Genomic DNA, 17,729 nt, shown 5'->3' with positions numbered 1-17,729 from the left:
AGAATAGTGAGGCTTGGAAGTCGAGGCTGCCTCTGGTCAGCCATTGGAAGAGACCACTTCTACCAGCATGACCCAGACCCAGTGCCAGCCCCCTGGAGGCTGGGGTGGAAGGATTGTTGAGCAGTGCTTATTCACTGTCACTGGGCTTCTCTACCACCCTAGGCTTATCTGGTATGATGAGAGGGGCTTCCCTGAGCTATGGGTTGGGCCAGGGTACTCAGAGCTCACTTAAGGTCCAGAATGACTTAATTATGGATTGAACTTGCTCTCTCCTGGGGTGACCCCTGGGTCTTGGAATAGGGTAGGGGTAGGGGAGGTAGGGGCCACAATGCCTCCCAGCAGATTAGGCCCCTTTAGACAAGATTTAGTGGAAGAGCCCCAAGGGCCCAGTTCTAGCCTCAGCTGACTGCCTGCTGCCCTGGGAGTCTCGAGACACTTCCCTCTCCGAGCCTTGAGCCTTGGTGCCTATACATAAAATGAGAAGGAATGCACCTTTCTCTGGCTCCCTCCTTTATAAGGAAGGCTGAACATGGGCATTCTAAGCTTGCTGTGCACAGTCATAACACTGAAACTTTCATTCATTCATTGATTCAAAGATATGTACTGAGCACTTACTTACTGTGTGGGCCAGACTGTTCTAGGCATGGATACTGAAGTCTGCAAGCTCCAAAGGGGAGGGATCACCTCTGCCTTGTTCCAGCAGCATCCACACCTAGAACAGAGGTCGTATCAGTAGGTTGGTAGGAGCTGATAAAGCCTCAAGCTTCCCTTGGCCTTTGGTGGCTTGAGTATAATTTCTGGCACCATTGTAAGTGGGGAAGATTGCCTCTTTTGTCTGCTAGGCTTTGAGAACCCCCAGGATTATATCTACAGCTCTGGCAGGCCCTGCCCCCTCCTCCCTGCCTTTCAGCTCCCTGGGGCTCTGGCCTGAGGCTGGCCTGGCCTTTCCCAGGGTGCCTGGCCCACAGCCCAGTGAGTCATCTTCCGCTCTAGAGGCAGGACACCCCATCCCACCCCGAAGGCACACACAAATGGAGCCCACCCTCCCTCCCCCAGCTTGTGCCTGGGTCCGAGAGAGGGAGGGAGCAGGAGGGTCTGGAAACAGACACTGGATAACTTCCTTTCCCACGATCCCTCACCCCAGCCTCCCTGCATGGTGGAGAACTGGGTGGAGGCGAGGGGAGGGAGCCCTCCTTTGCAGAGCATCTACTGTGCAGCAGGTGTTCAGCCTCATTTTCCAAGCAGGGAAACCGAGGCTGAAGGGAAGGCATGTTTGCAACAGCTAGAAGGTGGCCGTGCTGGGCCCAGACCATATAGGCCCAGATCTCTAGGCAGTGTTCTATGCCGAGCACAGTTAAGACATTTTGAATGAGACAGTTTCTAGGGTTGGGACGGGAGGGCTCTGGGAGGTGACCATACACAGGTTCTGAGCTAGGACTGGGACCGCAGGCCAGACCACTGTTGTGGGCAGAAATGTGCACAGGGTTGGATGGGTGCATTTCCTGGGAGCTACAGTTGCCAGATGGAACAAATTCTACTCTAAGGCTTCATCAGATTCCCAGCGGAGTCCTTGTCCCACACCCCTGGCCTCCAAGGGTGGGCCAACCTGGCCCCTCAGACTCAGAAGTGGGACCCAGAAGATCTGGGTTTCAGTTTGCCTGCCTGAAAGGTAGAGATGACAGTCCCAGCCTCTTGGGCCCTGGAGATGAGGAAATTCAGAACTTATTAGCTGGTCAGGAGGTATTTTTCACATCTGTTGGGGTCTATCCACCTATCCCCTACCCCCCACCTCCTGCTTCCGGCCATTATCCTTGATGTTAAGAAACTCTTCCTTCCCAAGATGGAAGGTCCAGCTGTATCTTCTTGAAATTAAGCAGGGATGGGGGAGGGCAGAGAGAAGAAAGGAAAAAAAAAAAAAAAAACCACATGAAAAAAGACCAGTTAAATTCAAACCACATGCACCGCAGGCCCTGCCATGCAGGCCTCTGCTGCCATCTGTGGGTGTCTGGTGGAAGTGCAGTTCTGGCTTTAGCCAGAAGGCTGGATCCTGGCCCCCGAAATCTAGGAGGATGATCAGGCTGTCCACTGGCCGTCTCAGCCGTGACCTTACTTACACGCCTCCTTTAGGGAGCATGGTGAGGAATTTAGAGTCCACCTGAACCCTCCTTCCTTCCCCATTTGTCTACAGAGGAAGAAACAATCCCAGAGTGGGGAGTGACTCTGCTGTCATGAAGCAAGTCAGTCATTTGACACATACGTATTGTGCACTTGGTATAAGTCAGGGACCCAGCCTGACCATCCTCCTAGAGTCTTGGTCTCTGTCTTTGTGTACCTTATGGCAGGGGGAGGGGGAATGCTATGGACACGGACCTTCCTCCTATTTCCGTCTCTATTAGTGCCAGTCATTCAAGGAAGAGAATACAGCCCATCACCATCTATGTCAAGGTGTCCTGGACTTGGCTTGATTCATTTATGTGCTCTGTGACCCTGGGGAAGTCACTCGCCTCCCTGATATGATGATTATATGGGGTTAAAGCCCAGCTTTGCCAATCCTAGTTTCGCAATTTCTTGACCTCAGGCATATTGCTTCAGTTTTTGGAGCCTCTGTAAAATCGGGGTAAGAGTTATATATAACTTAGAGGATTAAATGAGATAATACATGAGAAACAGCACTTCACTTGACATGAGCTGGTAGTAAAAGTCAGATTCCACCGAGGGTATGGGGGGCGCATGCCTTCCTGGAGGTCCAGGAGGGGGTCAGGAGTGCCATGGGTGGAGGTGCTTCTTCTGGGTTGAGAGGTGGCCAGTGCGGCTCCTCAGCCAGAAATTGGGCCTGAGCTCCCAGCACAGGGAGTGAGAGCTGCCACCTTGAACTCCTGTCAGCCATCAGGGTCAATTTCTAGAAGGTGAGATTTTTTTTTAGTGCTGCTGAGGTGGGGGTCCCAGCTGGACCTCTCTGGGCCAATAGATGAAGTCTAGGTCTGCGCAGAAATCATCCCCTTGCTTCGCTTCTCTCTTTAGGACATTAGGAACCCTGGGTTCTTAGCCCAGTTCTGCTACTTCCTGACTCCATGACTATGGCTTCATTCCCTCTCTAAGGCCTCAGTTTCCCCAGCTAGGTAGTTGTCATGCAGTCTCTCATGCAGTTGCAGCCAGATAGCGTCTGGGCTGGAGTCACCCTGAAGGCATCCTCCCTCATTGATCTGGCAGTGTGTGCCAGCACGTGGGTGGGACCTTATCTGGGTGGTCAGCTGGAAGATCCTACACATGGCCTCTGCGGCAGCTAGGCTTCAGGAACGAGTGACCCAAGAGAGCAAGGTGGAAGTACATGGCATTTTTACAGCCTAGCTTTGGATGTCACATAGTATCCTTTTTGCTGTATTCCGTGAAACTGAGGCAGTCACAGAGGTCACCCAGTTTCCAGGGGAAGGGGACATAAACTTAATCATACTGTGGAAGAGTGTCAGTGCCACCCTATAAGAAGAGCACGTGGTGTGGAAGGTGTTGTGGTGGCTCTCTTTGAAAAGCACAAGCTGCCACACCTAGCTGAGTGGTTCTGTGGATGAAACAGCGGTATAAAGTGCGAGGCTCACGCCTGGCACATAGTGAGCACTCAGAAAATTACAGCTATGGCTGCTTTTGATGATTACTGAAGTGGCCTTCACCATTCACTTCTGCCAAGGAACTACACGGACCATCACCCACCGATGGGCTGTGCCATGGTGTGGTCACGGACCACTGACAGGTATACACAGACAATGTGGGTGGGTCCACACAGATGAGACACACATCGTGTCACTTACACACAGTCCCACCTAAGCAGGGCAGCAGCCTTCCTGTGGCAGGAAGGACCGGAGGCTCCTTTGGCCCTCAGTCTCTCTTTCCCATTCCCCAGCACATTCCCCAGAATTCTGGGGCCCACCCTGAGCAGCCAGTCCCAAGGGAGCCCTGTGGTCTGGATGGTGCCTGGGAACTCCGTGGAGCCTTGAGAGACTCCTCCTTCCGGAAGAGAGGGTCTGTAGGGGACAGGCCATGTCCTGGGAAGGCCGGACAAAGGGACAGACTAGGGCAGCCCGGGTGGCTCAGTGGTTTAGCACCACCTTCAGCCCAGGGATCGAGTCCCACCTCGGGCTCTGCATGGAGCCTGCTTCTCCCTCTGCCTGCGTCTCTGCTTCTCTCTCTCTCCTCTCTGTGTATTCTCATAAATAAATAAAATCTAAAAAAAAGAAAGGGAAAAAACAACAACAACAAAGGGACAGACTATGGGAAGAAGAGGGAAGGGGTCTCAGACAAGAAGAGATGAAGAGACTAAGGCCCCAGGAGGGGAAGTGGCTCGTTGAAGGTCACACATCGCTAGCCAGTGGTAGAGCCAGGATGTGAGCCCAAGCAGTCTGGCTTCAGAGCCTGCCCTCTTCATTCCTATGCTGGGAAGTCCCTCTTTTGGAACTTTGGTCTCACTGATGAACCTGAAGACCCTGGGGGGTGGCAGCACCATCAATGGCGTGCACAGCCCATCAGGCTAGGGACTAACTCCATGCCGGTGGTGCCGGTGAGGTCAGGAAGACAGTCCTTCTGGGCCACTGGCCAGGGCTTGGTTCCCTGGGGGAGGAGGGTTCTCCTTGATCCCAGCATTGCCTGTTGACGGCATTTTGTTTTCCACCAAAGCCACCCTGGGTCAGGACAACCTCTTTATGTCATTATCTCGGTAGCAATGAGAAAGGCTGGGAAAAGGCAATTCGGACAACCAGTGCACCAGGGAGGCAGGGGGAGGCCAAGCTGAGTGCATGAGACGACAGAGAGGAGGTGGAGCGGGGCTCTCCCCTCAGAGGAGGTGGGCCCTGCAGGCAACCGCCTCAGCTTCACCCCTTATCAGTTAGGTGACTGCCCTGAGCCTCAGTTTCCTTGTTTGTAAAATGGAGGAGAAACAATAACAGAGGGGCAGCCTGGTGTCCCAGTGGCTTAGCGCCACCTTCAGCCCAGGGCGTGATCCTGGGGAGGGGGGGGGGGCGGGGGGGGGCGGGCGGGGATCGAGTCCCACATTGGGCTCCCTGCATGGGGCCTGCTTCTCCCTCTGCCTGTGTCTCTGCCTCTCTCTCTGTGTGTCTCTCATAAATAAATAAATAAATAAATCTTAAAAAAAAAGAAAGAAACAATAACAGAGCCGTTGATGTAGGGCTACTGTGGGGATTAAAGGAGCCAGAGCTTGGAAAGCAATGGGTGGGAGGCTTGACACCTTGGAAAGAACTCAAACAGCATTAGTGATGGTGAGGATTCTAAGATTATGGTGGTCCCGGTCTGGTTTGGGCAGCTCTGGGGGCCAGACCCTCTGTGGCGGATACTTACACAGAGCTGTGCAGATATGAAAGGCTGGAGACCTCTCCCCACCCCACAGGAGCTCGGTGAGACCCACTGCCCAGAACCTGAACTGTCTTTGTCATTTCTTTTTGTTGTTGTTTGTTTCATTTTGTCATTTCTTTTTTAATTCCTGTCTTCCCATTTAGACTGTGGTGCCCAGCAGGGCACAGCCCTCTTTTCTTACCTTTATATCCCCAACACAGTGTTTGATACCTGATAGGTATTCAGTAAATATTTGCTGAGCTAATCAACAAATGAAGAAAATAAAAACTCAATTAATTACTCATCCCCAACCACGTGTATGCACATCCATCCATGTGTTGATTTGTTACAGATACATCGTTCTGCTCACTCATCCATTTATTTACTCACCTGTCATTGTCCCATCCTGGTCAGCCCTTACTCGTTACCTTTCCGTCTGTCCTTTCTCATCACTGGGCATCAGTTGGTCCAGCACTAGCTGCAGGACCAAGTGGCCCCAAGTGGGCAAGAAGTCTTGTAGGAGATCTTGGTGGGGCTCATAGTGAGAGGCTTGTCCAGAGGCAGGTAAACAAGATAGTAGGCTTGAGAAATGGGGAGCTGTCAGCTGACAGGGCTAGACAGGGAGAGTTAGGTGTTCCCCAAGACCGGCAGAAGCATGGTTCCACCCAACTGGCATACCCACTCTGCTTCTCCTACAGTAGGGTGGTGGCTTTGTGGAGCAAAGCCCTGTTCCCCTCCCTGCCTCTCCTCTTCCCCTAAGGAGGAGGGAGCTGCTTGGTGGGATGAGGGTGGTATATGGGTTGTGGTGGGGTGTGGAATATGGAGAGGAGGGCCCTTACCAGCCACCTCATACACTTATAAAAACTATTCTGAGCCAGACCCATTCCAGACAACTGTAGATACCCAAAAGGAAAGAAGACATCAGTGCCTAAAAAGGGAGTTCATTTCAGCCAAGCAACAAAAAAACCAGACCCACATAGGGGTGCTCCGTGGTATACATGGTGTCCCCAACCCCCCCATCCAAACTGACCTCCCCTTCAGGGGCTCCTATGCCTTGCTGTTGTGGGGGTGATCCCTGGACACCCTGATTCAGCACTGTGTGCTCCTGCTCCTTCTCTCAGCTTCCTCTCATTTCCCCACCCCACCAGCTCCCCAGTTGCCATGACAACGGGCTTGGATGTAATTAGCCATCTTTAATGAAGCAGCAGCAGCAAGCAGTACCTTAGCACCAAGCCCTGCCCCCTTCTCCAGGGCAACTCCAGTGAACTCTGCCATCTGGGCACCCACGTGCCTCTGGATTTCTTGACCTCAGGATGTTGTTCAAACTCTGCCTCCTCCAGGAAGCCCTCCCTGAATACCCCCGACCCCCCAGGCAGAGTTGACTCCTTCTGCAGGGCCCTGTATATTGCTTGGGAGTTCCTGGATGCCAGCCAGAGTGGATTCATCTGTGCAGGGCCTGGTCCTGCTGAAATTAGTGAGGGAATAGATCCACCTTACTAACAAGCCCTAGCACTAGGCATGGCCTCGCAAGTGCTCAGAGGAAATGAGGCCCCAGGTCATACTGCAGGAGAGGGAGAGTCAGATGGGGGAGGAGGTGCTGAGAGAAAAACCAAAAGTGAGTTAAGTAGTGACAGTGATCAAGCAATGGGGCAGAGTTGGGACGTTCAAACCACAGCCCTTGTGCGAGTGTGGGATTATCTTTGGGACCTGGCTATTTAGATTTGTCCACGGGGTGTGTCCATTCTCTATGCTTAAATCATCACTCAGCAAACTGTTCTGGCTTTTCCAAACCCTCCCCCAACTTGCCCAGCCCTGAGAGGAGGAGGAGGTGGAGGCCCCACGCCAATTCCCCTAGGGAAGTCCATAATCTATCCCACTGGGAGGATAAGAGGTAGATGGACTCACTGATTCTTGGTTCAAACTAGAGGTAGAGAAGGGCTTGGGGCCTTCCTGGGGAGCCCTTATTCTGCCTCCCAGGGACAGAAGGGATGAGATGCTGTGGCCAGGCAGGCTCTAGGCCTTGAAGACTGCCAGTAGACAGATTGCTAGGCCCCACCCAGAGTTTCAGGTCTGTAAGGTAGTGTGGAGGGGGGGGTGGGGGGGGACGGTAAGAATGTGCATTTCTAACACATTCCCTGCGGGTACACAGGGCCTGCACTTTGAGAACCACTGTCACAAGCCACTGTCACAGAGGGATCAGCACACACTCATGGTTTCATTCATTTTTATTCAACGAGCTGGCTCAGGAGTTACTCTAGGCCCGGCCCTGTTGGGACACAGGAGAGACAGATGGGCTCACCAATTGTTTAGGGCAGCACAAACTCAGCAAGCACCTATCAGGCGTCAGGCCCTGCCCACTCCCCCCATCCTCCCCACACCCCACTCCCCAGTGAGCGCGGGCCTCACTGCTCTGGGAGCCGCTGCCAGGTGGGGGTCACAGCTGTTTTGTCTTGCTACTTTCTTGGAATTCAATGCCTGTTTTCATTGTTGACCACCCTGGGATTGTCTGTTGGGAAGTTGAAATTTTAGTGTTGGACTTTTAGCCTCCTCATCAGAGATGAGGAGGCTAGTGCTACTGGGCTCCTGTCCTGCCTTCTCAGGAGAGGGTAAGGAATAATTAATTCCCTTGGATGGGACTGTGGGGTATCGATTCACCTGGCTGAGGGCTGAACAGGAGAAGGTAGCAGGGTGAGCAGAACAGCACAGGAGGCTGCAAGGGCCAGTAAGAGGGGTTGATCCCGTGCCACGGGGCTGCCAGGGGAGGTTCGTGAGCAGGGAATTACAAGATTTGCCTCCCCATGATGACTGCTCAGTGTGTGGGGAGAAGAGAAGGGGAAGAGTTATTGAAGTTTTATCAGCCAACACCTATGTGCAGAGTGCTGTGGTTTACAAAGGGCCATGGACCTTGCCCTCAGGGAACCTACAGTCTCCTGGGAGGAGATGGCCATCAATCTAGCAATTGTTCAAATGTGTAATTACAAACTATGGTATCTGGTTAAGAAAAACTAAGATCTTTGAGAGCACAGAGCAGGTGCACCTGGCCTGATCTGAGGATCAGGGAGGGCTTCCCTGAGGAGGTGACATTTGCACCAAAATTAGTCTTAAAGGGAAAGCAAAAACACTGCAAGGAGAGGGAAAAGGCAAGGGCCAAGGCCCTGAGCTAGGAGAGAGTCTGGTCTGCTTCTAAAGAGTTAAAACAAGTGGTTGGGGCACATTAAGCAAGGCATAGAGGGATGGCAGGGACTGGCTTGGGCAATGGGTCAGAAGGTTTCCACTGTGCAAGAAAACCAGGGGAAAGTAAGTTTTGCGGGAAAGCATCAGGAGTTCCGCCCTCGGTACACTAAAGAAGCACAAAGCCAGCCAGCACAGAGGGCTCCCCAGTCAGCTGCAGGGTGCATCAGGACCCTCTGGTGGGAGGGGAGCTGGTACAAAAACAAAGCTTACCCTGTGAGTTCTGGCATCACCTGCGATTTGAGGACCATCTCCTGGGGATCATGCTTGGAAACATTCTGGAGTATCATCTGGTGATGGTGGTGGGGTTGCAAATGCCTGAGCCCCTCCCCATGGTGGGGGGTGGGGTGGAGAGGGATAGGACTGGAATCCACTAGGACTGCCTCAAGTATAGGACACAGGTCAACTGGGTGGGCTGGGAGTAGGCATGACTCAGGGAGGGCCCTCTCCTCTCTCAGGCCCTAATGCTCTGTCCCGGGTCGGGAGAACAGTGCCAGTGTCCAGGGATGTGCTCGTATTCTCGTCCCTAAATATGTGTGCCTGTTTGTGCCTGGTTATAGTCGTGTGAACACGGGAGCCTGTGCCACTTTGAAGCACTGGATCGGCGTCCTGAGTGTCAGGGTTCAGGTGTGTATGGGCTACATCCATGTGTGTGCACTTGGCCCTCACGCACACATATATACCAATCAAGGCCAGGGGGCAGGTTTCCCTGTATCTGGGCCTGTCCTGTGTAGATCCGCGCGTGCCCCCGTGTGTGCCTGCGTGGGCGCAGGTGTGGACAAAAGGCCCTGCCTCCCGGCGTACTTGCCTTTGTCCACGGGTGTGCGCCGACTTCTGTCCTCAGAGGGGGATGAGTCCGCAGGGGAGGCCGCTGCGTGGGGGGCGGCGGGGGCGCGGCGGGGGCGGGGGCGGGGGCGAGGTCTGGCCGCCCTCGGCGCGGAGGGGGCACCCGGCGGCGGGGCGCGGGGCGGGGCGGGGACTCGTCTCTGCTCCCCTCCCCCGCCCGGCGGCGCCCTGCGCGCCTGGCTCGCCCCGCGCACTCGCCGAGCGGAGGAGGCAACAGCGCCGCCGCCCGGGCCGTCGCGGTCAGCCCGACGCTGGAACCGACGCCGCGCCCGCCGCCGCGGCCCCGCTGAGCCCCAGGGAGGGAGCGACGGTGGGAGAGAGGGGGCCCGCCGTGCCCCGCCGCCCCGGCCCCCCGCCCTGGCGGCGGCCCGGCCGCATGCTTCAGATGGTGAAGACCCTGGCCCAGTTCACCATCGCGCTGGAAGACATGCGCGATCTGGGCCCGGCCACCGCCTCCGGGGAGCCCGCCGGGAGCAGCGGTGCTGACGCAGAGGAACCTGGGGAGGCCCAGGTACGGGGGGTGGGGGGGGTGGGGAGACAGCCAGGGAGCCGGGGCCAAGACCCAGAACCCAGCGGCCGCGGGCCTGGGGAGGCGTGGGTAGATGCTGGGATGCAGGACCAGCAACTCGAGCCGGCACACTGAGCCGGATCTGAGCCTGGGGGCTCAGAGACTGGTGATGGGGGCAGGGAGAAGGGCTGGCAGCCTCAACCGGGGTGGGGGGCCGGTACCCTGAGACCGAGCCTTGGCAAGGCCTGGTGATACGTAGTAGTGCGTGATATGGGTCAGCGTGCAGGCAGAGGCTGTCTCCTGCGGAATCCTGGGTTCGCCGGCTCAGGAAGGGGAGGTTTTATCAGCCTTTCTCTGGCAGGCCTGCGGCAGTCCCCAGGTGTATGTATGTGCTGGGGGGATGGGACCGTGACACTGGCTTATTTGCTGCCGCCCCCCCCCCCCCTTGCCATTCTCTCCACGCCACTGGACCCGCTGGGCCTTGGAGATGTCGTGCTGTGGTGGCAATGGTGGTGTCCCCATTCCTGGCTCTGTGCTCTTCCCTTCTGGGGGAAGAAGAGGGGGAGGTTTCCAGGGGCTGTATCCATGCCTTTGTATGTTTCTCTGGGCCTGGACTCTGATTGTCCTGCTCTCCTGGGCTCCTGGGGCTCTGGTTCTGTCTTTCCTGTGCTGTGGAATGTGTGCTTCTCCCCAGCACCTTACATCTCTGGGCTGAAGGCTCTGGTTCTCAGCTAAGTGACTTGGCTGCATTTCATTTTGGTCTCTTTGCGGGGTGTCTGGCCTCCACAGCTTCTGTGTGCATGTGTCTCTGTCTTCATGCTGTGTACATAGGGTCTTAAGCTTTGGGTCATGATGTCCAATCATACTCGTAGGAGAGGCCGCCCTCTGTCTTCCTGCTGTATGCCCTCAGGCCCCCTCCCTCTCCCACTTCAGTGCCCCCTGTAGTGGAGGTCTGGGGATGGGGCTGTTGAGAGGTGACAGGCTCCCGGGGGAGGCTAGGCCTACAGGGCTGTCCCGCCCAGAACAGGTGGGCCTGCTGATCTGCCTGACAGCTGCATTGCCCGGCTCCTGCTTCCCTTTGCTCCCCCTCGCTCCCCCACCCCCACATGCACTCACACCCGTGTCTGGGCACGTGCAGAAGGGCACTCCATGCAGTGACAGGGAGCTGGCCTTATTTTCCATGCCTCTACCTGACAGCTGAGTGACAGCGCACTGTGCTTTCAAGCCAGAGGAGGCTGGGAAAGGCGGGTGTTGCAGCGTCAGCCTCCCTGTGTGAGTTACCCCAGCCCGCTGGGCCGCCAGGCTCAGCCCCAGCCCTGCCTCCCTCAGAAGGCCTCCCTGCCCATGACCCTCACCACTGGGCCTGGCAGGGCCAGGTCCAGGCAGTGGAGTGGGGAGGGGTTTGTGCTGCCCAGGGCTGAGCCCGGCCTGGTTCTACTCTCAGGGAGCTCCCTGTCCAAGCAGGGAGATGGATATAGATGGACTGTTTTGCTGAGTTAGAGTAAGAATGGACATTGAAGATCCAGCGTGAGTAGAGAGTTGCCCTGCTTCCCAGCTCCCTGCTTTCACAGTACTGGGAGGGCTGCATAATTCATTCCATTTCATAGAGGAGAATGTAGAACCCTAGAGCAGTTAGGTGACTACCCCAGCTCACACGCCTAGGAAGGGGCATAGCCGGGGACCGTGTGGCCCATGGCTGGACGGTCAGTCTGGGCAAGAACTCTGGATGCTTGTGTCCTAAGACTCAGCATGAGGTGGCTAAAGAGACTGGGGTTGGGGCACTTGGGTGGCACAATCTGTTGCGTCCGACTCTTGGTTTCAGCTCTGGTCATGATCTCAGGGTTGTGAGCTTGATCCCCACATCAGACTGTGCTCAGTGGGAAGTCTACTTGAGATTCTCTCTCGCCCTCTCACTCTGCCACTCCCCCTGCTCCCATCCTTGCTCACCCTCTCTCTTTCTCTCTCTCAAATAAATCTTTAAAAAAAAATAAAGATACTTGGTCCTCACTCTGCCGGTTTCTGGCTGTGTGACCTTGGGCAAGTCAAGTCACCTCTTGGACTTGACTACTTCATCTGTAAAATGGAGATGATGATACCATCATCATAGAGCTGTGATTGTGAGGCAGAAATGAGGCCATATCTGTGCTTAGAGGACCCTGGAGGACAAGGGGAGGATTGGGCATGTGGGCCTTTCCTTGGGAGGCCCTTCTGGCCCTTGGTACTCTCCCAAACTCTCCATCCTAGGGTCGGCCCAACTGGTGTTCCCTCCTAATGGAAGCTGCCCTGCTGTTTTAAAGGCCTTTGAATCACTGAGGATAGATGATCTGACTGTAGCTGGGGCTCTGAGGCAGAGCCCAGTGTCTTCTCACTTATCAGGAAACACAGCTGGTGGGGGTGGGGCAAAGCTAGTCTCCTCCCCTCCCTCAAGGGAAAGTCATTCTCACCCCCTCCACCCCTGAGTTCCTAGCACAGGAGCTTACTTTCATGAGTGTGTCTCACTGTTGACAGGTTTGGGGACAGACCTAGCCCCAAGTCCCTGAATCAGAGGAAAGGGATCACAGGGAGGTGAGCATACTGCGAGCAGAGGGGTGAGCAGGAGTTGGATCAGGCAAGCTGAACAGGCCTTGGACTCCTATCTACTCAGCAGACATTGACCCTGGGCACCGAGGTGACCAAGGCAGCTCAGCTCCACTGGTTGAGTCCCTCCCCTGAAGGCCTCCAGGGATAGGGACAGGCGGGATGCCGCAGACATGGACACCCACACTTCCATTGCCACATGCAAAGAACAGACACTCAATCAGCAGGCCTTGATGGCTGGAGCCTGAGACAAGGTCCAGACAAGTGCCCTGGCCAAGCTGAGGCCTGGGAAGAAGAGTGGAGAGGGGAGAATAAACCCCAGAGATCTGGGCTCTGAGGAGGCCTTGTTCAGGACCTCTACAAGGACTTAGAGGATACCCAGAGTGGAATCCCTCACCCGGAAGGGAGCTTGTTGCAGCTGGTGCCATCTGGCGAAGGCTTCTTGGAGGAGTGGGCCAGAGGCATAGGAACTAGTGGCAAGGGGCAGTAGGTAAACTGAGTCTCAGGGAGTCAAACACAGAGAAGGCATCCTGTGACTGGCTTCTAGCAAAGCCTTCCCACGGAATGGGGCTGCCCTGTAAGGGGTGCACACCCTATCCCTGGAGGTGTGGGTGCAGAGTCTGGGTGACCGACCCCTCAGGGACTCTATACTACAGACCGTCAGATTCATAGAATGGAGGCATTAGTTCCTGGGTGTCCTTTTCCCATCCTTAAAATGGGAAGAAGAAGAATGTCTACCTCACAGCATGGTCAGAAGGATGAACTAATATATGCTTAGAACAGTGCTTGGTGTGGAGTAGGGCTCAATTAACCTTCTTTACTGGGAGAACTGGGATCCAGCCTTGTCTGAGAGTGGGTGAACCCTGCCCCCACCTGCCGTGTGACCTTTGGCACTAACTTCACCTTTCTGAGCCACCCTTTTGTCATCTGTGGTGGGAGGTCACAGTTTCCACTCTCAGGGGTGGTGTGCAGCCCAGTCTGGTAGGGTCTGACCCTGTAGCTCTGAGCCTGAAGGAGGGGTTTTCACAGTTGGCAGCTGGGGGGGTGGGGGGTGGGGCTGGAGGCATCTTCCTTTGCAAATGTGAGAGGTTATTGATTGAGTCCTTTTCAGGAGCCCAGTGGGTAACCACGGAGTAAACAGGAGATCCTCAGGTCTGCCAGCAGCCTTGGGGCGGTGGTGGAGGAGTAAGGAGCACACTCTGGAATGGAGGGCATTTCAGATGTAGGGGGAGGGTGCTCCCTGCACAGGGAGCATGTGAGTAAGCATCTGGCAGAGTGGAGGTCCGTGGTGCTTTGAGGTAACAGCCAGCAGCCCTGGAGGGTGGGAGTACAGGCCTCAAAGGCCAGGGATTGGGTGTGGATGGGCTCTCTGGGTCCATATGACTGTAGGTGGCGGGGTCTGAAGGGAACAAGGCACTGCTCACCCTCTGCCTTCTGTCCCCCAAGGACATGCGGAAGCACGTGACCATGACCCTGCTGGACACAGAGCAGTCGTATGTGGAGTCGCTGCGCACCTTGATGCAGGTGAGGCTCGAGGCTGGACCACACCCCTGAGGGCAGCCATTCTGAGTCTAGGAGGCTGTCAGACATATGGGAACAAACCCATTTTGTGGATTGAGACTAGAGAGGAGAGATGGAATACATCACCTCCCATGGAGAGTGCCCCATCATATGACTACCCCAGAGGAGGAAGCCCCCTCCAGGGCAGGAGAGAACATAGAGGGGACTTAAGGCCAGATAGGCTACCCCAGGGCAGGCACTCCCTCCCTTTACTGTCCTGCCACCTCCCCTAGCAGCCTTGTGCCTGAGCTTAGATCTTTGCCCCCACCCGCTTTCCCCCTTCTTCCATCTTACTCATTGACTGGGAAAATATTTGTTGAATGAAATAAAATGTTGAGCCCCTGCTGTGTGCCAGGCCCTGTGCCAGGTATAGGAAGCACAAGAATGAGAAGAGAGACGAGCCACTGCCACAGGACCTCATAGTCCTGTGGTGGACATAGTTGAGTATGTGGTCACTCTCAAAACATTGAGGGGGCACCTATGAGGCATGGGGTCAGGGATTTTCCCTGGAGGAGGTGCTGGCTCCCACCCCATCTGTCTTCTCAGCAGCAGGAACAGCATGTGCAAAGTCCAGTAAGGAGAGGCAGCACAGAGCACAAAGGGTTGGTCCTATGGGGATGCTGGGGGAGCCAGCAGGAGCCATGTGGTAAGGAGCCATGTGGTAGGGGTCTCGAATACCAGCAAGAAGGTTTGGACCCTGCCAGGGGCCCTGGAGAGTCTGTGAAGGGCTTTGAGCAAGGGCAGCATGTCATGTGATTCATGCTTTACAAAGTCTGTCTGGGGGGAAAGTGGGCAGCAGACAAGATGGTCAAAGGCCAGTGAGGACAGAAGCACCGGGGAGGGGAGTAGGGACAGGTATTTAGGAAGCGAACTGGTCAGGCCAGGTCGGCTGTGGGTTGAGGCCTAGACTCCTGGTCTGGGTGACCGAAGCACAGTAGGAGCCCCGCCTACGTGAAAGTCGGGGTGAGATGGCAAGGTCTGGGTCAGATGTGGAAAAACCCTGGAGTCAGGATGCACATGCGGGCCTGGGGCCTGGGACAGAGAATGTGGATCCGAGCTCACGTGGGGCCTGGCAGGCACAGTGGAGGACGAATTTACTCAAGCCATCTAGGTTGAGTGAGAGCAAAGAATAGAAGGTAGAGCTCTGGAAACATCCAGAGTGTTCATTCGTTTACTTCACAAATCTGCCATGAGCATCTTCTGGGAGCAGACTGCATTCTCTGTGAGGGTTCAGCAGTGAGCATGAGTGATGAGATCCTGTGTCCTGGAGCCCATAGTTTATGGCAGACACTGACAGTAACCAGCCAGACAGACCATATGTGTGGACAGATAGGGTACAAGAGTGCATGGAGAGTGTACCTGTAACACCTGACTCGTTCAGCCAGCAAAGGGAAGAAATTCTGACCCATGCCACAACATGGATGAACCTCGAGAACATTATGCTAAATGAAATGAGCTAGTCACAAAAGGACAAATACGGTATGATTGCACTCCCCCGAGGTACCTGGGGTAGCCAAATTCACAGAAGCAGAAAAGTAGAACCATGGTTGCCAGGGGCTGGGGGAAGGGAAGGGGGAGTTAGTGTTTAATGGTTTGGGAAGCTGAGAAGGTTCTGGAGATGGATGGTGTTGTCGGTTCCACAACAACATGAATGTATTTAATGTAAGTCTGCTGAACAGTATGCTTAAAAATGATTAAAATGGCAAATTTTATGATGTATATTTTGCCACACAGGAAATACACTGCTTTTATATATTAAAAGTAAGGGCACAGAAAGATGAGAACACAGGATGGGGGACCTGCCCTGGGGTCACAGGCCAGGGAGAGTTTCTTTGAGGTTGGGGTGTTTAGCTGACCTGGAGGATGGGTAGGAATTAGGCAGGGGGAGAGCCCAGCAGGGAATGGTTCTGGCCGGGGGTACAGTAGGAACAAAGGCCGGCAGGTGGGAGGAAACATGAAGCAGTTAGCCCTGGAGGGGTGGCCAAGGTGGCTGCTGCCTTAGGTGCTGGCCTCTGTTGAAAGCACAAGGAAGGCATAGAAGGGACATGACTAGAATGCCATCTTTAAGAGATGCCCCTGGCTGCCAGGTGGCAGTGGTTATGTGGGGGTCTGCCAGTGCGTGGGGTCCTTTGTCATCCCCTAGGTGGGAGTGGAAGGCATTGGGGTCGGGGCTGTCCAAGGTTTGAGTCACTTGCCTCCCTGCTAGCCTACTCCTCTTCTCTGAGCCTCGGTGTTTCTGTTTCTGTGTGTAAAATGTGATGAATCGTACCCATGTCCCATCGCAAAGATGAACAGGTAATGAGGCTGCTCACAACTTGCTCACGTATAGGAGGCTGGCAGGACCTGGGCATGTCTCTCTACCTTCAAATCTCCTGGCCAGTTCAGGGCTGCAGGTGCGGAGGCTCGCAGGACCTGCAGGTGGAAGAGCTAAGGGAGAACAGTTCTCAGGAGGCCAGGTTGACAGTGTTGGTGGCAGGGGGTGGAGATGAGCAAGAGAGTGTCAGCTGAACTCAAGGACTGTCACACAAGGCAGCCAGAAGGACCAAGGTCCAAGCCTGACCACCAGTGTTCAAACTTGGCACTACGTCTTGAACGGCCATGTCACCTGAAGCGAGTTACATAACCAGTCTCTGCTTCAGCTTCCTTGTCTGCAGACTGGGAATAGTAAGAGTACGACCTCGAGTGCAGATTACAAGAGAGACGCATGTGTAATCTAGCATCCTGCCTGGCAGATCTGCATGCAAGTGTATAAAATCACACCTAATCCTTGCATTAAGGTTGTGATGTTCTAACTCCCTCTTCAGATGAGGAGATGAAGGCTCAGAGAGGTTAAAGAAACTGCCGAGGGTCAAACTTTTAAGTGGTATTGTAGTCCAGGACACAGGATCTCATCACTCATGCTCACTGCTGAATCCTCACAGAGAATGCAGTCTGCTCCCAGGATGCAGTCTGCTCGAGGCAGATTTGTGAAGTAAACGAATGAACACTCTGGATGTTTCCAGAGCTCTACCTTCTATTCTTTGCTCTCACTCAGCCTAGATGGCTTGAGTAAATTCGTCCTCCACTGTGCCTGCCAGGCCCCACGTGAGCTCGGATCCACATTCTCTGTCCCAGGCCCCAGGCCCGCATGTGCATCCTGACTCCAGGGTTTTTCCACATCTGACCCAGACCTTGCCATCTTGCCCCAACTTTCACAGTAGGTGGGGCTACTTTATAAGGGCAGAAATCCCATTCATGAGGGCCCTACACACATGACCCAAAGGCCCTGTCTCCAAATGCCAACACGTTGGGGATCAGGTTTAAGCATAAGGATTCTGGGGGAATACAAGTGGTAATACTAAGTGCTGACATTTATTGAGTGCTGACTATGTGCACTTTACATAAAGTTACATCATATAAGTCTCATTGTCACCCTCATTTTACAGATGATGAACCTGAGACACGGAGGCGTAAAGCCTCTGTTCAAGGTCACAGAGCCAGGAAATGCCACACTTTGGGTTGAATCCCTGTCAGTGTGACTCTCTGGTGCTCCCTCTCATCAGCTAGTCTACACTGCCCGACCAAAGGTGGTATTCAAGCTGAGACTGGACTCCGTAGCCCTAGTGTTCTCTCGCAGTGACCACTGCCCGCCCCCCCCGCCCCCCGCATCAATTGATATTGTTCCTGCTGG

The 17,729-nt window shown here is 54.7% G+C and overlaps 1 protein-coding gene across 1 annotated transcript in view; it reads left to right on the top strand.

Annotated features, from left to right (window-relative positions):
* Positions 1 to 17,729, top strand: part of ARHGEF17 (Rho guanine nucleotide exchange factor 17) — a 58,677-nt gene that overhangs the window by 25,162 nt on the left and 15,786 nt on the right. The window contains exon 2 of the mRNA XM_025459092.3: positions 13,946 to 14,023. Within this exon, the coding sequence (XP_025314877.3) occupies positions 13,946 to 14,023 (78 nt within the window). The remainder of the gene's footprint in view (positions 1 to 13,945; positions 14,024 to 17,729) is intronic.

The sequence above is a fragment of the Canis lupus genome, chromosome 21 (genome assembly GCF_003254725.2).
Source record: "Canis lupus dingo isolate Sandy chromosome 21, ASM325472v2, whole genome shotgun sequence".
NCBI lineage: Eukaryota > Metazoa > Chordata > Mammalia > Carnivora > Canidae > Canis > Canis lupus.
This window is presented reverse-complemented; position numbering and strand designations above follow the sequence as displayed.